Below are 27642 nucleotides of genomic sequence, written 5' to 3'. Positions count from 1 at the left end.
TGAGTATCGAGTCCCCTAAACTTGTTACTATGTGAAATAATGGTCAGCTTGGATAACTCTATTAGTATTTTCGTTAAAGCAATGCTACAAGTTCATAGACCAATAGGAGCTCAAAATTCTAATGAAGTTACTCAAAAAATTATTGATCACACTGTGACAAGTTCAAAGACCATTACTTGTAAATTTTTAGTTTAGAAACCAATAATCCAATAAATTCTAATTATAGTAATAGATGTAGCCGATTACCTAGTCGCATTTCACTTTGTTTGGTTACCATTCTAAACGCTTCTTTTTTTCTACTCTGACATCTAACGCATTCAACTCTCCTCTTCCCTGTTGATTTTTATAAAAAAAATGATAAGAAAAGACAAAATTTCATGCAAATATTAACACCAAAGTCCAACCCCAAACATATTTCCAGCCAAAAACATGAAAAATGGTAAATTAATTTCACTAGACCCAGCAGGGGTACAACAGTAATTGCATCCCCACCCCCCTCAGTTGAAACCCCCGCTTAATTTCTCCCTCTCACTCCCCCACTCCACACTCCAAAAAGTAGCCTAAAAAAAAGAAAGAAAAAAACTCGTTCCGAAAGAGAGCGCGATTCAGTTACGAACCATGTCGCCGCAGAAGCAACGGCGGACCTTCCCGTCGATCTCGGCTTGCAACGCGAGCGAAACAGCATCGTACAAGTCGATCGCGGCGGACCTGGAAGGGACGCTGCTCATCTCCCGGAGCTCATTCCCTTCATGCTGGTGGCCATCGAAGCCTGCAGCCTCCTCCGCGGCCTCGTCCTCCTCCTATCCTTCCCCCTCGTCATCGTCTCCTACTTCTTCTCCGAAGCCCTCGGCATCAAGATTCTTATCTTCATTTCCTTCTCCGGCCTCAAAATCCGCGACATCGAGCTCACCTCTCGCGCCGTCCTCCCCAGGTACCGTAAATACACACACACACACACACACGTATATGTGTATCTAAATATTTTAATTTAAAATGTTAATTTTGAATTTATGAAATAATTGTTAGGTTCCATGCGGCGGATGTGAGGGCGGAGAGCTTCGAGGTGTTTGACAAGTGCAAGAGGAAGGTGGTGGTGATGGCGAATCCGGCAGTGATGGTGGAGCCGTTCGCGAAGGATTTTCTGGGCGGGGACATGGTGCTGGGGACGGAGATCGAAGTGAATACGAAGACGAAGAAGGCGACCGGGTTTGTGAAGTTTTGGTGGGGAAATTGAAGCGTTTGGCGGTTCTGAAGGAGTTCGGCGACGAAGCGCCGGATCTCGGGATCGGTGATCGGAGCTCCGATCATGACTACATGTCACTTTGCAAGGTTCGATACTTCACATTTTTATCTGATTATTTGATACTTTTTTGTAGTAAAATTTCATGCGACCCATAATCTTAACTAGGGGTGGTTTTGGTACATTACCGTACCAAAACCTCTATACCAATTACTATACTAAATATTGGGAACGGCAAAATTTATTACTATTATCATACCAAACTTTCGGTATACCGAATATTGGTATACCAAATAATTTGGTTGGTATGATATGTTAATGGTAATTACCATTTTGTTTTACGCTACTTACTTTACCCAAAATCTAAAGTTTCATAATTAATGTAGAAGTATAAAAAATATAGAAAAAATATATAAACGTTCGTAATGACAAGCTTTACAACTTTTGTGAAGAGCTTAACTTTGAAATTCGTCATTATAATCATATAAATCATAGATCAAAATTTAACCGTTGATTGTTGTTTACATTTACGCTTCATTTTTCTCATCAAATTTTGTTTTTTTTCAGCTTTTCTATTTTGAAAACATGATCTATTAGAGGATGCAGGAAGATGAACGGTTTGGATTGTTGATATTATGTTTAGAGTTTTATGATTAGTAAAAATATTGCTTGATGTTTATAAAGTTTCTACAAACTATATGACATTGACTCATGTTTCAGTTAACCGTAAATATTGAAACATGATATCAAAAATCTGAACCGTTTATCTTCTTACATCCGCTAGATGATCATGTTTTCAAAAAAGAAAATTTAAAAAATGAAATTCAATAAGAAGAATAAAACGTAAATGACAATCGACGGTTAAATATAAATTTAAGGTTTATGGATTATAGTGTTGGATTTTGAAGTTGACATCTTCATGAAAGTTGTAAAGTTTGTCACTATGTGCGATTATATATATATTTTTTACACTTTTTACACTTCTACAATAATTATTATTAATTTTGCCCTCAAATAATTATATGAATAAATACATAATATAATATTAATAATATTGGCAGGTATGGTATACCACCGGTACTGGTTTTGGATACCAGTACCGTACCAAAACAGTATGGTACGGTACAAATACAGTACCATTACCAATTGGTACAAATTTTTGGTAATAATTTGGTATGGTATGGTTGGTAGGGCGGTTGGTACGGTAATTTGGTAAAAAATTTCACCCCTAACAATTGCAACAATCAGCCCGCTAAAATATTGATCCATGTGTGGTCTATTCAAGAAAACCTAATTAGAAATCAAGGAAAAAAAAATGAAAATAATTAAGGCTGCTGTTGTTCCAATTAAATTGGAGTAAATAATCATAACATACTTTGTACAATTGTTACTTTTCTAGGACACCACAACTATATATACATATAGCGTTTTAATAAAATTATAAGTAAAATATATAGGTAGTTGTTTTAAAAAATGAGGTAATTGACACAGTACCAAAAAATTTATGAAACCTTGTGAATAACAACTTCTAACACTTTCATTACATGAAAAATGTTGAATTTTGACTTTTGTATAATATTTAACGGTTAAAATCCTCAAGGGGATACTCCGAAATATTAAATAAATCATGTGAACAACAATTTCTAACACATTACACATTCATGACATGAAAAATGTCGGATTTTGATTTTTGTATAATATTTAACTGTTAAAAGACCCAGTATCTAATAGTCCGAAATATCGAATAGATCATGTGTAACAACTTCTAACACGCTACACATTCATGACATGAAAAATGTCGGATTTTGATTTTTGTATAATATTTAACTGTTTTAGGCCTACTGACGCTCCGGTTAGAAGATGCGACTACATGACAGAGGTCCAGGGCCGAAGGGGTAAAGGAAGACCTAGGAAAACTTTGGAAGAGACTCTAAGAAAAGACTTAGAGTACTTGGATCTAACAAAGGACATGACACAGGACCGAGTGCAATGACGTTCTAGGATTCATATAGCCGACCCCACTTATTGGGAAACAGGCTTTGTTGTTGTTGTTGTATTTAACTGTTAAAAGATTCAAAGTATCTAATACTCTGAAATATCAAATAGATCATGTGTAACAACTTCTAACACGTTACGCATTCATAACATGAAAAATGTCGGATTTTGATTTTTGTATAATATGTAACTGTTAAAAGATTCAAAGTATCCGATACTTTGAAATATCGAATAGATCATGTGTAACAACTTCTAACACGTTACGCATTCATAACATGAAAAATGTCGGATTTTGATTTTTGTAAAATATTGAACGGTTAAAAGACTCAAAGTATCCAATACCCTGGAATATTGAATAAATCATGTGAAAAACTTCTAACATATTATATGTTCATGACATGAAAAAATTCATAAAGTGAACGACATTGTTGATATTTCATATGCTATACATACGAGTATCATTGTTATTTTATATCTTCTGGTAAACTTCAAATTCTCGTTTACTATGGAGTTATGTTGGTACATTTTTGCTCACTATATGTTTGTGGTGATGAATATTGAGCAGAAGGCTACATGGTGCCGCGTAGCAAATCAGCCCGTCCAATTTCAAAGAACCGTCTCAAAAACCAAATAAATTGGTATTGATAGTTGTGGAGGGTAGTTTAGGTAGTAAATTTAGGTTCAAAGAGATATTGATAGTTTAAATAAAAATGATATGAGTATAGAGAGTAAATTTGGTGTAGAGATAAGTTATATGGGTTCAAATAAAATTTTCTTAATAAATTGATATTGAATTCACCATTCACCAGCTTTAACTGTAAGGCATTCATTTATAAGTGAAGATAAAACACAACTACATTGTAGTACTAAGTGTCGTGTGAAATTAACCATAAATTAAAATCTAAATTGCTGAATTAATCAAAATTAAATATTGATATTGACTACATAATGATCAAAGATTGACAACAATACAATCATATATTGACGACATATACAAAATTGGCCGTTTTAGACTTTAGTAACTAAAATTTGAAAAATAATCATTTTGGTCAATTTCTCAAATAACTTGACATTTAAAAACATAAGGAAAAAAAAAGAGAAAATAATGAAACATGAGTAATGATATGAATGTAGTTTATTTGTTTGGTTTGTTTGGTTTGTTTATACTCCATTTCATCCATGTAACTTCACTTAAAATTCATAAACAATGTAGTTTCTTCAACTTACGACGTTGTTAAAACACACTACAAGAAAAGTGAGCTTTGGGTACAAAATAAAGGGCACAATTGAGAATTTTGTGTCAGTTTGACCACCAAAAAGCTTAAACAATTCCCATTCCATAGAGGGCACCATCTATTGTGCCCAATGTTAAAAAAAGCAGACACAAAACAATAATGGGCACGGAAATCGTGTCGAGTGGGATCACATGACAACTTTTTTACTGAAAATGGGCACAAAAAATATTTTGTGTCTATAAAAATTATTTGTCAAAGGCACTATATGTTCTCTCTCGTTTGTCTTTACCTTCACTAGCACACCAATAATTAAAATTTATAAAATTGTGGTAAATAATGGTATGAAGCTGTTTATTACCGTGCAATATTTTAGCCTCAAAATAAGTTAGCAATAATGTTGTTCAAATTTGTTTTTCCCGAAAGCTGAACCTCAGATCTCTCACTTACAAGTAAAGAAGAATACCACTACACCATAGTACTAAGTGGCATGTTTTAGATTTACAAAGGATCATTTCCAGGTGCAATGAATGTTTGTTAGATTCGTATCTTTTTGAATTGCTTTTTGGATTGTTATCTTCTTGCAGGTTTGTTTTTTATACTTGGTGATATGGTTTTTGGTTTTAAAGTCCTACCTGCAGTGACACATAACCAACAATTGTGCCCTTAGGGTTGGTCTCTGTGCAAAAGTTAGTTGGTCTTCAGATAGACAAATGAGTTAATAATTGTAGATTCCTTTTTATGACACTAATGATAGAAATTGTGTCCACTAAATATTAATAAATAATAAATCACTCTACTTCTCATTGGGTCTTCAAATAGAGAATATATTTTAATAATTATAAATTCCTCTTTTCTGACACAAATGTTAGAAATTGTGTCCAGTAAATATTAATAAATAATAAATACTCTATAGCAAAAGAATATGTTGGCACAATTATGGATTTGTGCCTTTATTCTACTATAAAACGTCCACACACTCCCTTACTAATTTGTATATGGAAATTAAGAAGGTTGCTTCATACACATATGTTTCTTTTGAATTTGAGCAAGTTCTACATCATTGACAATGGCGGACAGGCGACGTCGTGGAGTTAGAATTGGAACTGAATCTCCAGCATCACATTCATATATTGCTTCCAACATTACAACAGAAAATTCCACAACGAATCCTCCAGTTCAACGTCCACGACAACCTGTTAATGCCGGGCGCATGCCTCGTCCTTTTAATAATCAGTACATTCTTACTACTTTTGTTGATGGTCGCCTTGGCTACGCATTACCCTTCAATAACGGATGCGTACGCGCACCTCAAGGACGTGTATTGCCAGCATGGGCAAACCCAGGTAGGACAGAACAATATCCTGTCAATTTGGTTTCTGCTGAAACAACAACTGAACAGTCTACCAATTCTGTCGTTATTATTGAAGAACCACGCACTTATCAAGCACAAATTCGTCCTAGAGGTCTGTCTGTCCCACAGTTGAGCTCACGAAATATGCAGAATGTTACCGTTGAGATTTTAAGCAGCGATGACGAGGACAATTAATATATTTTGTATTGTGTTATATTTCACTGGTGTACTATGAAAATATAACTATCTTATGCTATGCTGGACTCCTCTTGGGTCCTTTTATCAACTTATGTCGTATTCTAATATAATAATGTTTTCTTTCTAATTAGCCCTTGTAGATTTACTCCTAGTATATATTTTTTTAGGTTATAATTATGTTTCTCGTCCGCTTCATACCGCAGAATTCAGTGAATTCACAGCGTGGCAACACAAAGATTATGAGACATTATCATATATCCTAAAACCCGTAAGGGTTGGTCACTGTGGATGACCAGTGGATTTCCCATTTTGTCCTCGCACATTCTTCTTTTATTTCAACTTTACCCCTTTTGGCACTGTTCATTAACAGTGCCGACCCGGTTTTACCCCTCATTTAATTCATGGTTTTTGTACTTTGGTGGGATTGTGCAGTAAATGGTCTATTTTGCCCCTTTCTTTTCTTATTTGGCCACGTTATGTTTTATAGGAAAGATGCCAGAAGCATCTTCTACTTTTTCTTTTCCTCTTCGTTTTTCTCTCAGTCGTTCCGTTTCTCTTTAGTTTTCCCGTCTGTTTTTTGATTTCGGTTCCAATCGGATCTTCTCGAAGGTGTTTGGCGTTTTTTCCCCTGTTTTGCACAAACGCATCGCTCCCGTTCAGGTATGTTGATTCATGTGTTGGTTTATTTTCTGTTTGGTTAGGAAGAAAATTTTATGATTGATTGTTGTGAATATGGGCTATTCGGCTTTTTTGCCCAGCGTTTTCTTTGTTTTTTCGCGCTCTACGTCTGGTTGTTATCTCTGATTTTGCATTTTGGTTGCAGGAAACATTGTTCTTCAAGTTTTAGGGTTTTATTCTTCCTAGCTTTTTCTGGGTCAGGTATATAATTTATCTCTTTGGTGTTATTTTTTTTTGTTTGTGCTTTGATTTTTCCCTCAAACTTTAAAAAAAAAGAAGAAAAGAAAAAAAAAGAGGAATACTGATGATTAATTTTTGGGTTTTGCTTTGTATGTTTCGATTCCTCGGTGTGCTGGTCAAAATACCAAACTTTCCAGGTTCGAAACCAAAAAGCATATTTGCAAATGGATTTCTTCGCTTTTACAGATTAGTTTTCCGTTTCATGCATGTTGATTTTTTTTGTTTTTAGTGATTTTGGTTATCTGATTTGTAATATTTGTTCTTCATTTTTATTAGATTTCCAAGTTTTTTTTTTTTTTTTTTTTTTGGTTTTTTTGTTCTGCAGAAATTACATTTGAAGCCTGCGAAGACCTTTGTGTTTAAGGTGAGTGGTTTTGAAATTCCATGGTTTTGATTCTACTTGCAGCCTGAGGTGTGATTTTAGATCTGAAATTTCCCAGCTTTTTTATTAATTTTAACCCAGATTAATTAACTGTAATTAATTATTATTATTATTATTATTATTATTATTTTCAGGTTATGTAGCTGAAGTGGCTAAAGCTAAGAAAGAACAATTGTGGGTTAAAATCTTCATATTTGAAAGTTGGATATCAGCCTTTGAAAGGCTTTGTGAACGTGTTCTCGCGTGTGCAGCAGACCTTCATAGCAATTTGGGGTGAGTCTTCGCGTGTACATGTTGCTTTATTTCAGTTTGTTCATTTTCTTTAGCATTTTTGTGCAATTTTTTGGAAGCCTAAATGATTCAAAATTGGAATTTATGTGTAAATTGGTAAGTGTAGGTGTCATTATTCTTTGTTTGCCTACTCTTTTTAATGTGTAAATTTTGTCAACGGTTTGTTCATTCAGATGCATATTGGGATGTTCATGCTTTCAATAATTAATTAATGGCATTGGTGATTTATGAGCACTCAAGCGGGCAAAAAACTTTGCTTCTTAAGAAAATTGGGATAGCTTCTAAAAATGGCTATTGGGAAGCAAAACCTGTTTCAAATTAGTTTATCACTAATCATGTAGGATATTTCCACTACATTACAGACCATGGTTATCATAAATTAATACAAATCATGTGGTGTGATATTTCCATAACTACCTATGTTTGTTGTGGTTTTGTCGATCATACTCAAAGATGGCCTTTCAATTTTTTTTTTCTTATAGGATTTACATTATGTGGAATGATATTACTGTGGACATCCACTGTGGGCATTTTTGTTCCTCGGATTTTCCTCTGTTTTCCCCGCTGTTTCCTTCTTTGTACAGTCCACTGACTGTTCTACCCTTTCCATCTACATGTTCACCATCGACCCACCCTCTATTTTAGTTGTATGTTCTGCAGTTTTCCATTTGTTTCCGCTGGTTTAACAGATTTCTTTTCTATTGTTGTTGAACTTGCTCTGTCTCGCTATTCCTCTTTCGTACCTCATGGATTCCGACTGTTTGCATACCTGTCAAACCATAGAAGCCATCATCGATTCAGTCTTTGTTGTGACGACATCCTCTTAATTTTGTCTTGGTGTTGCTAATTCCGGTTGTGCTTGCACCCTTCAAAACATTCATAACACTTTGGATCAATTTTATGAAGCATGGCCTCAATTTTTTCCGGGATCATTGTGCTCATCACCTTACTGTTCAGGAGATCCAGTTGTCAAGGTTCAAAGCAAAAAAAAACTCCTTAACAGATGGATTTCCTTGCTTTTACCCATTATTTTTATGTTTGCGGATGTTGGTGTCTTATTTTATTTATTGTTTTATTAATTTTGCTTATGTAATTTGTGATTTTCTCCTTCCATTTCCTTGAATTTTGAGTTTTTTTTTTTGTTTTTTTGTTTTTTTTTCCTCTGCTCAAATCAAAGTTGACTAATTTTTGTTCATTTCTTTTTATCTTTGTAGGAAATTTTGGCTTTGTCATCACATCACTCTTGATACTCTGTGTGGCCATCAAAGGGTTTACAAACAACCACACGATTATTGAAAACGGCCTTTTGTCTAAGGTACTGGTCAATATTTCCCAATATTACTCTTATTTACTGATTTGGGTTGATATTATCAATGTGATTTGCCTTTAAATGTTTTTTTTACTACAAATTTAGTTTTGAATTTTGTGTTTGCCTAAATATGTTTGAAAATATATGTATTCAAGAATTCTTGCTGTGGATTTTACAGGTTTTTTTTTTAAGTTTGGCACTAAATTGTTTTTCTTTTCTTGGGTACAAGGAAAATGAAGGAAGATATATATATCAGCAGCAAGGGTGTGGAAGCTCACACGCTCAGATTTCAACGCGTTTCGAAGGTGGAAATGACAAGAATGTGCAGTGTGGACCTCCAATTTCTAGTGCTATGATGCATGAGGACTGCCAAAGTGAGAATACTGGTTAGTTGTCATCAAGCAGCCCTTGTAGATGTGTATTTTGTTTATATATTGCTAGTTTAACCATTAGTACGTTTGACTTGGGGATACAAGCTTGGATATGTTATATTTTGTTGTATATAGAGAATCCCGGGTATGTCCAGCATAGGATAACATGTATTTTTTGGTTTAACATTTGGATGGGTTGTATTGTTAGGTTGCATGAATCGGTCTTAGCCGAGAACATGGGTTATGTAATATATTAACTTCACTATTTTAGTGCTAATGTTGATTTATGTTTAGTTTGTAATGGATGATTTGTAAGTTTCTAAATTTAGGTGGAAATTAGGTTCTATGAGCAACCTGATGATTTCCATGTTTAAATAAAAATATCCAATTATGCCACAAATTTTTAATTGTGCTGAAGTTTTATTGTATTTATTAAAATATAATAGTGGCACAATTTTAAAGTTGTGCCCTTGCTTTAACATTTATACAGCAATCTGAGCCTTTAAAATAGCAATTGTGCCCATCTTACACCATACTTAGAGGTAAGACACAATAAGGGTTGTATTTGTGCTTAGCTTTGGGCACAAAACATCATATTGTGTGCTATAAGTAATGGTGACGCCCATAGAGGGCACAGATACAAACTTAGTTGCTGCACTGTTGCTATTGGTCTATGAGCACAAATGTTGGTGCTTTTTGGCCTCAAAAGGCACATATAATTTTTTGTGTGCAGTGCTCATTTTTTTTGTAGTGACAAGAACTAGGAATAAGAATTATTCGGCCCATCCTTGTCTATGTTTAAATGATCTCTCAAAATTTAATTTACATTTCATTCCAGCGTAACTGCAATGGTTAAATTGATGAATTTTCACTTATCCAATAAGATACAAATAAATTACAACCAAATGAAACGTGTAAAAATATACCGAAACGTCGTCCTCTGTTAGCTAGAGTACCAAAATGTCGTCGTTGTGAGAGTAAATGATTGAGGCAATGTACTTGAAGAAGTCGCTATGGAGTGAGGGGATAACGTCGAAGCCCTCGTCAGAATTTGAACCAGAGCCGTCGTCTGCCGCCGTAAGCGATCTGGTCAACTCGTTGAGCCAACAGAGAGTGTACCAAGAGGTCAAGCTCGGGCTCCGAAGTGGCCTTCGCGATGTTTGCGCCGAGTTCTCCTTCCTCCGTGCTCACGGCCTCCTCAAGTTCCTTCGATCAATCGTTGAGTCTGATTCCACTATCAACCTTTTCTCTCAGACACAATCGCTGACACACCCCGACCGAGATCAGGGCGTGCTGGTCGTCACGTGAAGGTGACGTAACCATGTGCATAGTGCGGAAGCTAAGAATAATAATAAAAGTACGAATAAATAAAAACCAAGCTATACACTAAGTAGATAACATACAAGTGCAAGCGTAAGTGTGAAAAACAATATTCAAAGCACGGAAGACCTAGTGCAGTATGGGGGACAAACACTAAATAAACACACCCTGAGGTGGTCATACTCTGGTGACAATCTGTCAGATATGTCGAGAATTCCTCGAGAGCCACCAAAAGAGCTATCTAAACTAGAACCTGGAGGGGCGCAAAACAGAAAACGTGAGTGGGCAAAAACAAAGCTTTTCAAAATCATTTCAATAACAAAAGTTCTAAATCTTCGCCGTAAAACCTGTATAGTTTCCCAGAAAATAGAATATACACACATATATAAAACATGCTCAGAAATATGCCATGTTGAATACCTCTAAATAAAATGCAAGTACTCAGGTAATGTCAATCAATGCCATATAATCTGTCAGTCAGAGTTACCTAACGTGACCTGTATAACTGAATCTAGAGCTCAAATCCCCAACTCACTAACTATACCTACACACGAGTCGGAACCACCTAAAGTGGTATGTACGACAGGACTGGGTGTAAAATAAGTACGCTCAAGTGCTACGATCACGTGAAGACTGGGCGAATAATCGCGGGTCACCTACAAGTCGGAACCACCTAAAGTGGTCTGTACGACAGGACTGTGCACCTAACTTGGATCCAAGATGAGCATGTGGTGCGGGAGGTGAACATCACATGAAGGACTGTGCCCTACTCTGGGCGGGAGCACTAACACTGGGGGTGCAGGTTATGAGCTCTCTATGCATCTCAATTCACTACTAAACATAAACATAAACATAAACCACAACTTACCTGGCACTTACCTGTGCGTCCGCAGCACCAAACATATATATATATATATATATATATGTATGTATATATATGTATATATATGCAACTACTAATGCATAATTAATTAGGCAAACGCAAGGCATGGCATTTAAAACATATAAACTTTTCATTTCATTTTCTAGGAAAATCACAAGTATATAGGTATATACGGAAAACCAAAAGCCCACTCACTAATATGTAGAAGGGTCGTAACCCCCTTACCTCGAGTAACTGCGCTCGTCTTTGGGATAGGTCTCACCTATATGCGAAACAACTATAAAAACGTTAATTTAATGCACATAACCCAAACTAGGTAAAAACTTCTCATATAATGCTCAAATGGGGTCTATGAATACACCAACGTGATATACTCAACCTCACGAACATCCCTATATTTTTAAAATAATTTTTCGACACCGCACGCGCCCCCACGCGCCGTCCATGCACAGGCATGTGCCTGGCACATTGACAACGTCAGTTAACGCCGTCAGGAATATTCCGTTAACTCTGACAGATTTCGTTAAACTTAACCTAACGTCGTTAGGAATATTCCATCCAAACTGATAGAATATTCCGTCGTCTTCTCCGGCCAACCTTCGGCGCTTTCGCCGTCGCCGGAAAACTGGGAAATTTTCCAAACTTCATTTCTCACTCGTTTTTCACCCAAATTTCATGAAGTTGGTACCAAAATGAAGCTTACAACTAGAAGAACAAAACCTTACCACTTTCAAGCACTAAAACCAACAGAATCTCGCCGGAAAAACTCCACCAAATCCTGCCAAACTTGCAACTCATGATCCCGACGTCCAAAACCTTCAAACGAACCACCCCGAGCTTCCTAAGGACCTCAACAAGCTTCCTACAAGCCTGAAATTCCCAAAAACACATGAATTTACGTGTGCATGAACAGTACCTCGATTTGAACATCTTGAGTTCGACGTGAAAACGAAGGTATCCTTACCTAAAATGGGTATGGTTGAACTCCTAAGAACCTCACAAGCACAAATGTATAGTTTTCTTCCTCGATCTACCACATTTTCGAGGGTTTGACCTTGTCCGTACAAGGAAGAAAGGAAAGGGAGAGAGAGACAGGGATACGAGATAGGGAAAGGATGAGAATGAGTATGGGTGTGTGTGTGTGTGGTCCAAAATCAGCCAACCAAAACCTCAAAACGACCACACAACGAAACAAAAACACTAGGGGCAAAACTGTCCTTTCACCTCTACGGTACGAAAAATCCGGGACGCACTATCACAATTGCTCTCCGAGCTTCAAGGTAATCAGAAAATTACAAAATTCCTAGTTTATGCTTAATCTTTTGTTTAATTTTTCTTATTGTTGAAATTGATTTAATTATCGTTTTACAATCATGCCGGTTCTGTTTCGGCACTCATTGAAAGATTCGGACGATGAGATCGTGCAGAATTTGGATCACATATACGGCGTTGAGCCGCTGAAGATCACGAGCCCTTCAACCGATGTTGAGGTTTCGCTTACGCTTAGGGTTTTAGAGGGTCGCTGCCTGCTTCATCCCGACAGCGTGGTTTTGGCTCATCAGCACAAGGCCATTCAGGTACTCAATGTTGCTAAATAGCTTAACCAAAATCTATGGAGGTTGGATTACTGAGATGAGAATGCGGTTTTTTGTAATTGGGTTTTTGTAGGTTTTGATGAATATATTACCGACTCGCAGCGTGATTGAGCAAGGAGCTTGTTTGGATGCTTTGATTGCTTTCATGTTGGATTCATCAGCTAATCAAATGGTAAAGCTTCAAACTTCAGTTTTGAGTCAGATTTATGGAGTTTAATTTTTGTAGAGATTTTATATAAAGTTTGATTCAATTCCCTCGAAATCTCATGAAAGACGTGAGATATATGGATGCTTAAAATACACTACAAAATCTTTCCAATTCTCTCAAATTCCTCAACTTTTTAAAATTCTTTAAAATCAATTTTTAATTGAATACACCTAGAATGTTATAAACTCCTTTAAATTTTAATTGAATATACTCGGATTTCTAAGCATTGTAATAAACTATCTCAGAATCTTAATTAAATAGACTTTGAATTTCAGAAGATAACTTAGAATCCTAAATGATCATTGAATACCCTTAAATTCTTTAAAAGAATTAAAATCCCACAAAATCACAATTGAATATACCCCTTATTATGATTGGTGTCGGAGCGGTGATGGGTTTTTTTCATGATTCGATTGTTTTCTTGTGTGTAATGTGTAGGATTTTGAGGCTTTTCATGGTATTGAGGAAGTTGTAGGGCTCATAAGGGACAAACAAGTTGATGAGAATCTCAGGTTTTGATTTATTTCTCTTTGCTTGCTTGATTCTCGTTGTCATGAGTTGTGATTTAAAGCTCCATCTGGATAAATTTTGGGGTAAACGTTAAAGTTTTGACAAAAAATAGGTTTGTTCATCGGACGATTCTTAATAGAATCCCGTCCTTCCTTTTTTTCTAGGCTTTTAGTTAAGCTATGTCCTATTGCTCATTTTCATGTTTGTCAATTGAGTAACGAGGTCATCTGCTAGGAATTAATTAGACTTGAGGATTCTGAACACTGGTGTGCCTAGGCTTGGTCCTTTCTTTGCTAATATAATGCACACTGAAGAAAAACACTGTTGCTTTTGAATAGGTTGAAATGTGGAGAGTTCTTGCTGCCTCTAATTGGTCATGTAAATGGGAGGGATGGGCCACCGTTGGCAACTATACATGAATGAGGACATAAGACATCTTTTGGGTGAGAAATCTGCTTCCTTGATATGGATAGCGAGTCAGTTTGGTTTGACTCTTGATCTGGAGCAGAGATTAACTGATCATCACATCCTAAGCTCGTTGTGTGATAGAGTCCTTAGATTTGTACTGAATTTGAACATAGAAAGCACCCTAGGCATTTTGTTTTGTTTTTCTTTGTATTTCAATGAAATACAATCAGTAATTTGTAAGAAAATGGTCATCTTCAATGAAATGTTTGCCTTGAAATTTTGTGCAGTATAATTTCAAAATCATACAACATTCTACGGAGTACCGTCACGGTAACTAAAATTCCTCATGCGAGTTTGGAAGCCCTCGCATTAACAATAAACGAATAGTCACAAGTGAATAAAACACAAGGAACTGTTGTCGCTAAAAGTAAAAGACCCAAAATGAATAATAATATGAGAGTTTTCATGAAAAGAACTTAGGTTAAGTTTATTTTAATAAAAAATCATGCTATAACTTTATTCAATGAAAAAAACTTAAACTGTAATGAAAAACCCTTAACTTTTAATAAAGAGGACAAAAAAACTTAAATTTTAATGAAAATGACATAATTTTAATATTTAAAAAAAAAAAAAAAAAAAACCTGACTCGCCTAGATGCCCACGTCCATCACAGACACTATTTATGAAACAATACTATACTGTTTATGAAACTTAACATTACTATACTATTTATGAAACTGAACACTATTTATGAAACTGCGGTGCTATACTATTTATAAAACTAAATGGTACTACACTATTTATTGTCAAGATTTATAAATAGTGCCTAGTTCTTGGTTCACTTTTGTAAATAATGTTTAGTTATTGGGTCCTGTTTCATAAATAGTGTACACTAATTGGTACATTTTCATAAATAGTGTCTCATTCTTGATCCAATTTTATCAATAGTTTCTCATTTTTTATCCAGTTTTATAAATAATGTCTAGTTCTTGGTTCACTTTCATATATAATGCTTAGTTCTTGGTCATGTTTCATAAATAATGTCTAGTTTTTGGTCCAATTTCATAAATAATGTATAGTAATTGATACAGTTTCATAAATAGTCTCTTTCTTAATCTAGTTTCATAAATAGTGTCTTTTTCTTGGTCCAGTGTTTTATATTGAACTCTTTCAATTATTTATATTTTCTAATCAAACAAAGAACCAATTAGAACCGGAGGTAATTGAAAATTCATATGGTTCACAACTCAAAGTTTTTTTTTGGAGTTCCTTATGTTATGTTAATGAACTCCACAAGTTCTCTCTAGGAAAGTAAGAATGCTTTTATTTTCTTCCAAAAAAAAAAAAAAACCCTTCTCCTGCAAGTTTTTTTATTTTTTTTTATGAACCCCCTTACTCCTGCCATCAATCACTCCACATAAATATTTTTTTTTAAAAAAAAGTTGCTGCATACATTTTAAATGGATAAAAGACTCCATTGAAGCAAATACATAAGCTGGGAAAAATCTGGGAAAAAAACGCTGTGCAATTGCACGGGCGTAGTTAGGTTTTTTTTTTTTTTTTTTTTTTTTTTTTTTTTTTGTAAAAAAAGTTATAGGATGTTTTTTTTATTATTATTATTAAAATTCAAAATTTTGAAGCGGTTTTCCTTAATAATATTCCAAAAGTATTGTCTCGAACAAATGACAGCGATGATTCTTCCTCTTATCCTTCCTCTTATCCTTCAAAACGATTTTTGTGTTGATTGTTGCAGGCTTTGTCGTTATTTTGGAGAGACAAGTCATCCTCTAATTACTACACCTACCTATAGAAAAGTAGCTGGTCCACTCACACATGTTCCATACTTGACCATTTAAGTCAAAATCCTTGAACTATCGCATGGATTTCCACTTGTATCGTGGAAATTTTGGTTTGTTGGTCCCTGTTGTTCTCAACTTGTAATTTACTTTGAAGTGTGATTAAGACAAATGACAAACGAAAGTGGAGAAGAATCATCTATTTTGTGGGAGTCATTCATCCTTCCTCATATCCTCCAAAATGACTTTTGACGGTTTGCAACTTGTTTGGAAAATAAATGTGAATTTGTCTCTCAAGAGTTGAGGCGTTTTCCGTGTATTTTAGCCTAGTCCAAATAATGTGAATTACGCATTCTAACTGTTTGCAACTTGTTTGGAAAATAAATGTAAATTTGTTCTCTCAAAAGTTAAGTGGTTTCCGCGTTTTTAGCTTGGTCCAAATAACGTGAATTACGCGCATATATGTTGTTTTCTAATTCCACAAAAACAAAAATACTTCTAAAACGTAAACAGAACGAAACAACCAACGCAGAATTGTGCTGATTGTTGCAGGCTTTGTCATTGTTTTAGAGTGACGAGTCATCCTCTACTTACTACACCTACCTACAAAAAAGTAGCTGGTCCACTCACACATGTTCCATACTTGACCATTTAAGTCAATAACCTTGAACTATCGCATGGATTTCCCCTTGCATCGTGGAAATTTTGGTTTGTTGTCCCTGTTGTTCTCAACTTGTAATTTACTTTGAAGCGTGATTAAGATAAATGACAAACAAAAGTGGAGAAGAATCGTCTATTTTGTGGGAGTCATTCATCCTTCCTTTTATCCTCCAAAACGACTTTTGACAGTTTGCAACTTGTTTGGAAAATAAATGTGAATTTGTCTTTCAAGAGTTGAGGCGTTTTCCATGTATTTTAGCCTAGTCCAAATAATGTGAATTATGCATTCTGATGGTTTGCAACTTGTTTGGAAAATAAATGTAAATTTATTCTCTCAAGAGTTGAGACGGTTTCTACATTTTTTAGCTTAGTCCAAATAACTTAAATTACGCGCATATATGTTGTTTTCTATTTCCACAAAAAACCAAAAGACTTCTAAAACGTAAACAGAACGAAACAATCAACGCGTAATTGTGTTGATTGTTGCAGGCTTTGTCATTATTTTGGAGAGACGAGTCATCCTCTAATTACTACACCTACCTACAGAAAAGTAGCTGGTCCACTCACACATGTTCCATACTTGACCATTTAAGTCAATAACCTTGAACTATCGCATGGATTTCCACTTGCATCGTGGAAATTTTGGTTTGTTGGCCCTTATTACTCTCAACTTGTAATTTACTTTGAAGCGTGATTAAGATAAATGACAAACAAAAGTGGAGAAGAATCATCTATTCTGTGGGAGTCATTCATCCTTCCTTTTATCCTCCAAAGTGACTTTTGACAGTTTGCAACTTGTTTGGAAAATAAATGTGAATTTGTCTCTCAAGAGTTGAGGCGTTTTCCGTGTATTTTAGCGTAGTCCAAATAATGTGAATTACGCATTCTGATGGTTTGCAACTTGTTTGAAAAATAAATGTAAATCTATTCTCTCAAGAGTTGAGACGGTTTCTACATTTTTTAGCTTGATCCAAATAATTTAAATTACGCGCATATATGTTGTTTTTTAATTCCACAAAAAACCAAAAGACTTCTAAAACGTAAACAGAACGAAACAATCAACGCGTAATTGTGTTGATTGTTGCAGGCTTTGTCATTATTTTGGAGAGACGAGTCATCCTCTAATTACTACACCTACCTACAGAAAAGTAGCTGGTCCACTCACACATGTTCCATACTTGACCATTTAAGTCAATAACCTTGAACTATCGCATGGATTTCCACTTGCATCGTGGAAATTTTGGTTTGTTGACCTGTTGTTCTCAACTTGTAATTTACTTTGAAGCGTGATTAAGATAAATGACAAACAAAAGTGGAGAAGAATCATCTATTTTGTGGGAGTCATTCATCCTTCCTTTTATCCTCCAAAACGACTTTTGACAATTTGCAACTTGTTTGGAAAATAAATGTGAATTTGTCTCTCAAGAGTTGAGGTGTTTTCCGTGTATTTTAGCCTAGTCCAAATAATGTGAATTACGCATTCTGATGGTTTGCAACTTGTTTGGAAAATAAATGTAAATTTGTTCTCTCAAGAGTTGAGACGGTTTCTGTATTTTTTAGCTTGGTCCAAATAACTTAAATTATGCGCATATACGTTGTTTTCTAATTCCACAAAAAACCAAAAGACTTCTAAAACGTAAACAGAACGAAACAATCAATGCTAATTGTGTTGATTGTTGGAGGCTTTGTCATTATTTTGGAGAGACAGTCATCCTCTAATTCTATACCTACCTACAGAAAAGTAGCTGGTCCACTCACACGTGTTCCATACTTGACCATTTGAGTCAAGGCAACTCAATGTGTGGATTGTATTGTGAACTATTACGTACTCACCCAACCTTATAATACACTCATAGCTTTCCTTGTGCTCCTAAAACAATTCTGATTGTACACTTCTTCTTCATTCTTCAATCGTCTTTGCCTTGATTTTGTTAAATTAAGATGGAGAATGACGGAATCATGTGCTTGAAGAAACTCTTTCATACTTCCATTGTGGTGCTACTTTTTCTACAATGTTTCAACCCTTCCCTATCCTCTGGATTCTATAATGTTTCTGTCGAATTCAGAGCAATTAGCCATCGGGTGGTGACGAGGTGCATAGAGAGTGAAAGGGAAGCACTCCTTGCTTTCAAACAAGGCCTGGTGGATGACTATGATCTCCTCTCCTCGTGGGGAAGAGAAGAACACAAGCAAGATTGTTGCCAATGGCTTGGCGTCCACTGCAGCAATCGAACCAACCATGTTACTCAACTTCATCTTGGATGGTCTCATTTGGATCAAGCGTACGCACTTCAACAGAAAGGACGCCCACAGTATATCTTTATTATTTGCAAGGTAAGATGATGAGTCCTAAACTGATTAAGTTGAAGCATTTGAAATATTTGGACCTTTCACAGATTAACTTCAATGGAAGCCAAGTTCCAGATTTCATTGGGTCTCTTTCCAACTTAAGGCACCTCGATCTCTCTTATGCTTCTTTTGGTGGTCGAATTCCAACTCAGATCGGAAACCTTACCCACTTGCAATATCTTAATCTCAATGCTAATAACTTTGCTAATGTAGAAAATCTGAATTCATGGCTGCCTCATCTTTCTGCTTTAACATATTTGTACCTGAGTAGAAGCAATCTCAGTAATGTTCCTGACTGGCTGGAAATAGTTAATAAGCTCCCTAAACTTACAAACTTGTCTCTGTCTTATTGTAGTCTTCCATCTCCTCTAATTCATTCCAGTACTCTTTTTAACATAAATTCTTCTAAATCTCTTGCTCATGTTGATCTCAGTGAAAACCAACTCCCATTTTCTTCATCTTCTTCCATATTTGTGTGGTTATCCAAATATAATGTCAGCCTTGTTCATCTTGACCTCTCTGAAAACCAAATTGAAGGAGGGATTCCGCAATCTTTTTCCGGGTTATGTAATCTACAAGAATTGTACCTTTCCAACAACATTCTGAGTGGACAACTTTCTTGGTTGGTTCAAATATTAATGTCTGCATGTCCTGATCAGAACTCATTAGAAACTTTGGCCCTCACAAACACTTATCTTTCTGGATCAATTCCTAATCTCACAAACTTTTCATCTTTGAAATATTTAGATCTCTATGCCAATCAATTGAGTGGAACAATACCTGAAAGCATTGGGCATATGTCTAGGCTCGAGAGTATCTACCTTGGTATGAATGCTTTGGACGGTGTGGTTTCGGAAAGCCACTTCTCTAATCTCTCCAGATTAAGGGATTTGGATATGTCCTATACCTCACTATCTTTAAACTTCAGTTCTAATTGGATTCCTCCTTTCCAATTGTATTCGATATTTTTGAGCTCTTGCATGGTGGGTCCACATTTCCCAAAATGGCTTCAAAATCAGAAAAGTTATAAGGACCTGGATATTTCTAATGCAAGTATTTCTGATATCCTTCCAAGTTGGTTTTGGAGCCCTTTGTCTCATCAGGATCCTGGATCTATTTTTATAAATCTTTCCAACAACCGAATTAGAGGAACAATTCCAAATTCAAGATTTGAGTTTTCCTCATCATCCTTTAGTCAAGTGAATTTGAGTTGGAACCGATTGGAAAGTCCAGTCCCTTCATTCCTTTCCACAGCGACATATCTAGATCTCTCCAACAATAAGCTTTCAGGGTTAATTTCTTTCATGTGTCCAAAGACTTCGAACAAGGTTAGTCGTTTAGCCTTTCTTGATCTCTCAAGCAACAATTTGTATGAACAACTTCCTAATTGTTGGACACGTTTTGAAAATCTTGCCTTTCTTGATTTGAGTGATAATGCTCTTTATGGGAAAATTCCTACCACAATGGGCTCTTTACCTTCTATTAAAACGTTGAAGTTAAACAATAATGGGTTTGTGGGGGAATTGCCTTCATCCTTGAACAACTTAACCAGACTTGGTGTTTTTGATGTCGGAGAAAATAACTTATCAGGTTTGATACCTGAATGGTTAGGGGTTGGACTTCCAAATTTGGCTATCCTCATCCTCCGTTCTAATCACTTCTATGGAAGCATCCCACTACAATTGTGTAATATGAGAGACATTCAAATTCTGGATTTCTCGATGAATAACATCTCTGGAAATATACCCAAATGCGTCAATAATTGGACTAATTTGGCTCTAAAAGGAAGTCCAAGTCTAACTATCTGGAATACATATAATAGCTCAATTGGACAGCTGAGTTATTTTGAGGAAGCATCCTTCATATGGAAAGGCATGATGTCCAAATATGAAAGTACTTTGGGGCTTGTAAAGTGTATTCATCTGTCGAGTAACCGATTAACGGGGGAGATTCCTAAGGAAATCATTGATCTTGTGGGGTTGGTTTCTTTAAACCTGTCAAGAAACAATTTAACAGGTCAAATAACTCCAATGATTGGGAAGTTGGAGTCCTTAGAGTCCCTTGATCTGTCAAGAAACCACATTTATGGTGGAATACCAACAAGCCTTTTTCAAATATATGGTCTTGGTTATTTGGACTTGTCAAACAACAACTTGTCTGGAAAAATTCCAATTGGGACTCAGCTCCAAACCTATGATTCATATGCTTTTGTTGGAAATCCTCTGCTTTGTGGAATTCCACTTCAACAGTTGTGCTCTCCTGAGGAAACAAGTCCAGAGGAGCAACCAATGTTTGGGGATCAAGTTGAAGAGAATGATGGGCTTATAACAACAGGATTTTACTTGAGTTTGGCGCTTGGTTTTGTTGTTGGATTTTGGGGAGTTTGTGGGAGTTTGATATTCATCAGGTCATGGAGATACACATACTACAAGTTCTTGAACTATGTGTACGATTGGCTTTATGTGAGGGTGACGTTGATTAGGCAACAAAGAACGGTTGATGGGTAAACTGTAAGTACTCTTCCACATAATGAATACTATTATTGAAGTTTTGAGTCTTTAAATTATGACTAATATATGTTGTGGTTTTTTTAATCTTTTTAGCTCATGCATCTACCGTTGGTAAGCAATGCTGGAGAAGAAGGAGATTGAAGAGTGCAATTTGAAGTTATAATTTAGTGAAGTGTTGTGTTTAATTTAGTGGCCTTTTTGTTTTTGCAATGATGTTACTTAGATTATCTTTGAGGGGTTAATTAGGTTCTTTTCATCCTCTTTTACCAAGTGTACCAGTTGATCATTTTCAATAATTTCTTTGAGAAACTTGCAAGAATTTATTAATCAAGTTACAGAGAGAACAAGGAGACAGATAATTCAATAAAAGATTGGAAACATTAACATTGAGAACATCATACATTACATTGACAGATAATTCAATCAATATATCTCACATCATCAATTGTTGATTCTTTATTGTTTAAGTCTAATCAGACCGCATTATCTTGACAACCGAGAAAAGTAATTCGAATTATTAAAATCTGATTTGAGTAAGAGCTCACTACTGGTTTAATTGACGATTCTCATCATTCATTAATTCTCATTGCCACCTTCAGCCAACCAACGTAAAACATGAGGTTATCGAGTGCACCAATTGGGCAATTTAGCATGACAGACGATGCATGCATCATTGCAATAACGTAATGGAAACTGGATTTTCGTACCCAGCGCCCCCAATAATGCATCAGTTCAGCTGCGCAATGTCAGAAAAACAAAATAAGGACCATATTCTGTAAAGATTCAACACACTTCAACAAATTGATTAGTAGCTTGCTGTAATAACGTAGAGCATTAAACTCCTACTAATACATCAGGAATCTTTCGTGAGAACAGCCTCCGTGTAAGTTGCTATGCTCTAAGTACCACTGTCTCACTACATTCTCTTCAATTGCAGACTTGTGTCTGAACTATTCTCTAGTTCTCTCTCTCCCACTCTCCCTCTTCTCATTAGATCTTCCATTGTCTGCGAGAGATGCGACAGACCGAAGACGAGTGAGAGTCAGTATGTAAAAAAAAAAAAAAAAAAAAAAACCATTACCAAGAGAGCACTTAGGTGGGCGCCTAACTCTTACGTGATTTTGTTGGACAATTTGATCTAAATCGCTAAAACACTGCCAATTTTTAGAACAGTGAATAAAGTAACATATCAGTCGGAAATTAAAATGAATGAAGAAGTCAAATTGACATATAAGCCATCAAATTTGAGTTTGATGTTTAGTATTTGACATCACTTTTGGAGATGCTCAAGTTGGTATATAGTTTTTCTTCTTCATTCCTCAATCGTCTTTGCGTTGATTTTGTTGAATTAAGATGGAGGGTGACGATAGGTGCCTGAAACTATTTCATACTTTCACTGTGGTGTTGTTGGTCCTAAAAAGTACACAACCTATATGGCGCGCATACCGAGTAATACTAAGAGCTAACTACATTATTCAATGGCTTAAATGCTGATGCAGCATTGCCAATCCAGCTTGGTCAGATGAATATCTCGAATGTGGTGATTTGGTGTAATGCTTTGCTCTCCATTTTCAAGCTCTACTTGCTATTCTTCCAACATGATCCATCAATTTTGTTAATCAATTTCCTTGCTAAACTTCAAATCAAGGGTGTAAATAATTCAAATATGACAGTTATCGAACTGCAACTCCAACCCAAACAAAACAAAAATGCTTCAAATTTTTCCATATAATTGTTGTAATCACTTAATCCATGCACTTTGATATGCCACATTCAGATTATGCCAAAGACTAATTTTCCTATATAATATACCAAAATTCTACAAGCAACTTAGCAGAACATCTTTAAAAAGTGACCCAACCTTGAAATTTCAGCCTAGTTTTTGTTCTCAACTTATAATTTACTTTGAAGTGTGATTAAGATAAATGACAAACAAAAGTGGAGAAGAATCATCTATTTTGTGGGAGTCATTCATCCTTCCTTTTATCCTCCAAAACGACTTTTGACAGTTTGCAACTTGTTTGGAAAATAAATGTGAATTTGTCTCTCAAGAGTTGAGGCGTTTTTCGTGTATTTTAGCCTGGTCCAAATAATGTGAATTACGCATTCTGATGGTTTGCAACTTGTTTGGAAAATAAATGTAAATTTGTTCTCTCAAGAGTTGAGATGGTTTCTGCATTTTTTAGCTTGGTCCAAATAACTTAAATTACGCGCATATATGTTGTTTTCTAATTCCACAAAAAACCAAAAGACTTCTAAAACGTAAACAGAACGAAACAATCAACGCGTAATTGTGTTGATTGTTGCAGGCTTTGTCATTATTTTGGAGAGACGAGTCATCCTCTAATTACTACACCTACCTACAGAAAAGTAGCTGGTCCACTCACACGTGTTCCATACTTGACCATTTGAGTCAAGACAACTCAGCGTGTGGATTGTATTGTGAACTATTACGTACTCACCCAGCCTTATAAAACACTCGTAGCTTTCCTTGTGCTCCTAAATCAATTCTGATTGTACACTTCTTCTTCATTCTTCAATCGTCTTTGCCTTGATTTTGTTAAATTAAGATGGAGAATGACGGAATCATGTGCTTGAAGAAACTCTTTCATACTTCCATTGTGGTGCTACTTTTTCTACAATGTTTCAACCCTTCCCTATCCTCTGGATTCTATAATGTTTCTGCCGATTTCAGAGCAATTAGCCATCGGGTGGTGACGAGGTGCATAGAGAGTGAAAGGGAAGCACTCATTGCTTTCAAACAAGGCCTGGTGGATGACTATGATCTCCTCTCCTCGTGGGGAAGAGAAGAACACAAGCAAGATTGTTGCCAATGGCTTGGCGTCCACTGCAGCAATCGAACCAACCATGTTACTCAACTTCATCTTGGATGGTCTTATTTGGATCAAGCTTACGCACTTCAACAGAAAGGACGCCCACAGAATACCTATTATTATTTGCAAGGTAAGATGATGAGTCCTAAACTGATTAAGTTGAAGCATTTGAAATATTTGGACCTTTCACAGATTAACTTCAATGGAAGCCAAGTTCCAGATTTCATTGGGTCTCTTTCCAACTTAAGGCACCTCGATCTCTCTTATGCTTCTTTTGGTGGTCAATTTCCAAGTCAAGTTGGAAACCTTACCCACTTGCAACATCTTGATCTCAGCTTCAATCACTTTGCTAATGTAGAAGATCTGAATTCATGGATGCCTCATCTTTCTGCTTTAACATATTTGGACCTGAGTGGAAGCAATCTCAGTAATGTTCGTGACTGGATGGAAGCAGTTAATAAGCTCCCCAAACTTACAAACTTGTCTTTGTCTGATTGCAGTCTTCCTTTTCCTCTAACTCATTCCAGTACTCCTTTTAACAAAAATTCTTCTAGATCTCTTGCTCATGTTGACCTCAGTTCCAACCAACTCACTTCTTCCATACTTCTTTGGTTGTCCAAATACAATGCTAGCCTTGGATATCTTGATCTCAGATCCAATAACTTTGCTAATGTAGAAAATCTGAATTCTTGGCTGCCTCATCTTTCTGCTTTAACATATTTGGACCTGAGTTACACCAATCTCAGTAATGTTCCAGACTAGATGGAAGCAGTTAATAAGCTCCCTAAACTTACAAACTTGTCTCTGTCTTCTTGTAGTCTTCCATCTCCTCTAATTCATTCCAGTACTCTTTTTAACATAAATTCTTCTAAATCTCTTGCTCATGTTGTTCTCAGGAACAACCAACTCCCATTTTCTTCATCTTCTTCCATATTTGTGTGGTTATCCAAATACAATGCCAGCCTTGTTTCTCTTGACCTCTCTTACAACCCAATTAAAGGAGGGATTCCGCAATCTTTTTCCGGGTTATGTAATCTGCAAGAATTGGGCCTTATAAACAACACTCTGAGTGGACAACTTTCCTGGTTGGTTCAAATATTAATGTCTGCATGCCCTGATCAGAACGCATTAAAGACTCTGTACCTCTCATCCAATCATCTTTCTGGATCAATTCCTAATCTCACAAACTTTTCATCATTGCAAGAATTATCTCTCTATGGCAATCAATTGAGTGGAACAGTACCTGAAAGCATTGGGCATATGTCTAGACTCGAGATTATCAACCTTGAATTACACTATCAGTAATTTGTAAGAAAATGGTCGTCTTCAATGAAATGCTTGCCTTGACATTTCGTGCAGTAAATTTCAAAATAACTATCGTCACGGTAATATGGTTGTATGCGAAAACCAAGTTAGCTAAAATTCCTCATGCGAGTCCGGAGGCCCTCGCATTAACAATAATCACACAATAAACGAACAGTCTCAAGTGAATACAATGCAAGGAACTGTTGCTAAAAGATGAAAAGTAGTGTCTTGGTCAAATGACAGTGATGATTCTTCACTAACAACAATTTAGCATAATATATGTGCAAATACATATAAGTCGGTCAATTATTGTGTGTCTTCTAATCTAGTAACTCTTAAGACTAAATTTGTAAAGACCCCAGTCGTAGTGGAATTATTCGAAATACCTGCAACTCTTGAGAGCTTGCTTGAAGTATTGCATGGGGTCTAAGTCAAGACAGTACATTTCCACTTACATCGTGTATATTTTGGTTTGTAGGTCTCTATTGTTCTCAACTTGTAATTTACTTTGAAACTTGATTAAGACAAATGAAAAATGAAAGTGGAGAAGAATCATCTATGTTGTGGGAGTCATTCATCTTTCCTCTTATTCTCCAAAACGGCTTTTGACTGTTTGCAACTTGTTTAGAAAATAAATGTGAATTTGTCTCCCAAGAATTGAGGTGTTTTCCATGTATTTTAGCCTGGTCTAAATAATGTGAATTACGCATTCTGACAGTTTGCAACTTATTGAAAAATAAATGTAAATTTGTTCTCTCAAGATGTAAATTAAATTTATGTACCCACTCTCCCTCTTCTCATTAGATCTTCCATTGTCTGCGAGAGATGCGACAGACCGAAGACAAGTGAGAGTCAGTATGTAAAAAAAAAAAAAAATAAAAAAAAAACCCATTACCAAGAGAGCACTTAGGTGGGCGCCTAACTCTTACGTGATTTTGTTGGACAATTTGATCTAAATCGCTGAAACACTGCCAATTTTTAGAACAGTGAATAAAGTAACATATCGGTCGGAAATTAAAATGAATGAAGAAGTCAAATTGACATATAAGCCATCAAATTTGAATTTAATGTTTAGTATTTGACATCACTTTTGGAGATGCTCAAGTTGGTATATAGTTTTTCTTCTTCATTCCTCAATCGTCTTTGCGTTGATTTTGTTGAATTAAGATGGAGGGTGACGGTAGGTGCCTGAAACTATTTCATACTTTCACTGTGGTGTTGTTGGTCCTAAAAAGTACACAATCTATATGGTGCGCATGCCGAGTAATACTAAGAGCTAACTACATTATTCAATGGCTTAAATACTGATGCAGCATTGCCAATCCAGCTTGGTCAGATGAATATCTCGAATGTGGTGATTTGGTGTAATGCTTTGCTCTCCATTTTCAAGCTCCACTTGCTATTCTTCCAACATGATCCATCAATTTTGTTAATCAATTTCCTTGCTAAACTTCAAATCAAGGGTGTAAATAATTCAAATATGACAGTTATCGAACTGCAACTCCAACCCAAACAAAACAAAAATGCTTCAAATTTTTCCATATAATTGTTGTAATCACTTAATCCATGCACTTTGATATGCCACATTCAGATTATGCCAAAGACTAATTTTCCTATATAATATACCAAAATTCTAAAAGCAACTTAGCAGAACATCTTTAAAAAGTGACCCAACCTTGAAATTTCAGCCTAGTTTTGCTCATTTCCCACCTCGGTGAGACATTTTTGTGAAAACCCATTTGTGTCTCTGAAAATATACGAGCCGTCATAAATTACTTTCATAAAACTGTAAAGAGCTATGGTGTTTTGAGCTTTGTGGGTTCCAATTCCAACCATGTTGTTTATGCCTCACCGTTACATGAATCCAATTGCCTTTATAAAAACAACATGAAAATAAAAACCCAAGACCCCATTAAAATTTTTCAGATTCATCAAAAGCCCTAACATAAAAGAACAAAGGTATCGGAAGAGAAC

General features: G+C 35.8%; 5 protein-coding genes and 1 pseudogene across 6 annotated transcripts in view; all 6 read left to right on the top strand.

Annotated features, from left to right (window-relative positions):
* The first annotated feature begins 349 nt into the window (after nt 1-349).
* LOC125469132 (probable glycerol-3-phosphate acyltransferase 8) lies at nt 350-2141 on the top strand. Of its 2 annotated transcripts, XR_007251452.1 has the most exons (3): nt 350-931; nt 1027-1329; nt 1808-2141. XR_007251452.1 is itself a non-coding variant. In XM_048566121.1 (2 exons), exons 1-2 carry the CDS (start codon nt 750-752, stop codon nt 1232-1234), a joined length of 390 nt encoding a protein of 129 aa, XP_048422078.1. In that variant the 5' UTR covers nt 350-749; the 3' UTR covers nt 1235-1581. The 2 variants fall into 2 exon arrangements, 1 of the variants encoding a protein (XP_048422078.1); XM_048566121.1 differs by lacking the exon at nt 1808-2141 and having other exon boundaries at nt 1027-1581.
* A 3395-nt stretch (nt 2142-5536) lies between these two features.
* LOC103957398 lies at nt 5537-9591 on the top strand. Its single transcript, XM_048565947.1, has 8 exons — nt 5537-5974; nt 6507-6679; nt 6843-6898; nt 7046-7074; nt 7263-7301; nt 7463-7592; nt 8825-8925; nt 9149-9591. Exons 1-8 carry the CDS (start codon nt 5537-5539, stop codon nt 9308-9310), a joined length of 1128 nt encoding a protein of 375 aa, XP_048421904.1. The 3' UTR covers nt 9311-9591.
* Nucleotides 9592-10090: 499 nt separating this feature from the next.
* Nucleotides 10091-14494, top strand: LOC103957399 (annotated as a pseudogene).
* Nucleotides 12758-27642, top strand: part of LOC103957403 — a 36601-nt gene continuing 21716 nt past the window's right edge. Inside the window, exon 1 of the mRNA XM_048566119.1 lies at nt 12758-12812. The gene's annotated coding sequence lies outside the window, so the exon portion shown is untranslated. The remainder of the gene's footprint in view (nt 12813-27642) is intronic.
* LOC103957433 (receptor-like protein EIX2) lies at nt 18489-21838 on the top strand. The gene is made up of 2 exons (XM_018649887.2): nt 18489-21529; nt 21623-21838. Exon 1 carries the CDS (start codon nt 18875-18877, stop codon nt 21524-21526), a length of 2652 nt encoding a protein of 883 aa, XP_018505403.2. The 5' UTR covers nt 18489-18874; the 3' UTR covers nt 21527-21529; nt 21623-21838.
* LOC125469052 (receptor-like protein EIX1) lies at nt 24100-25712 on the top strand. Its single transcript, XM_048565946.1, has 2 exons — nt 24100-24974; nt 25305-25712. The coding sequence occupies exons 1-2, from the start codon at nt 24100-24102 to the stop codon at nt 25666-25668; spliced, it is 1239 nt and encodes a 412-aa protein (XP_048421903.1). The 3' UTR covers nt 25669-25712.

Source organism: the organism of the source record quoted next, unplaced genomic scaffold, assembly GCF_019419815.1.
Source record: "Pyrus x bretschneideri cultivar Hongxiangsu unplaced genomic scaffold, Pyrus_bretschneideri_v1 Contig40, whole genome shotgun sequence".
In the NCBI taxonomy this organism is placed as follows: domain Eukaryota; kingdom Viridiplantae; phylum Streptophyta; class Magnoliopsida; order Rosales; family Rosaceae; genus Pyrus; species Pyrus x bretschneideri.
Note: the sequence above shows the minus strand (reverse complement) of the source record. Positions and strands in the feature narration are given on the sequence as shown.

Coding starts and splice junctions, on each gene's coding strand:
- LOC103957433 (XM_018649887.2), top strand. CDS start 18,875: ATGGCTTGGCGTCCACTGCAGCAATCGAACCAACCATGTTACTCAACT.
- LOC125469052 (XM_048565946.1), top strand. CDS start 24,100: ATGGAGAATGACGGAATCATGTGCTTGAAGAAACTCTTTCATACTTCC. Junction 24,975..25,304: donor ACTTCTTCCATACTTCTTTG/GTTGTCCAAATA, acceptor CATATTTGTGTG/GTTATCCAAATACAATGCCA.
- LOC125469132 (XM_048566121.1), top strand. CDS start 750: ATGCTGGTGGCCATCGAAGCCTGCAGCCTCCTCCGCGGCCTCGTCCTC. Junction 932..1,026: donor TCTCGCGCCGTCCTCCCCAG/GTACCGTAAATA, acceptor AATAATTGTTAG/GTTCCATGCGGCGGATGTGA.
- LOC103957398 (XM_048565947.1), top strand. CDS start 5,537: ATGGCGGACAGGCGACGTCGTGGAGTTAGAATTGGAACTGAATCTCCA. Junction 5,975..6,506: donor GCTCACGAAATATGCAGAAT/GTTACCGTTGAG, acceptor TATGTTTTATAG/GAAAGATGCCAGAAGCATCT. Junction 6,680..6,842: donor AACGCATCGCTCCCGTTCAG/GTATGTTGATTC, acceptor TTTTGGTTGCAG/GAAACATTGTTCTTCAAGTT.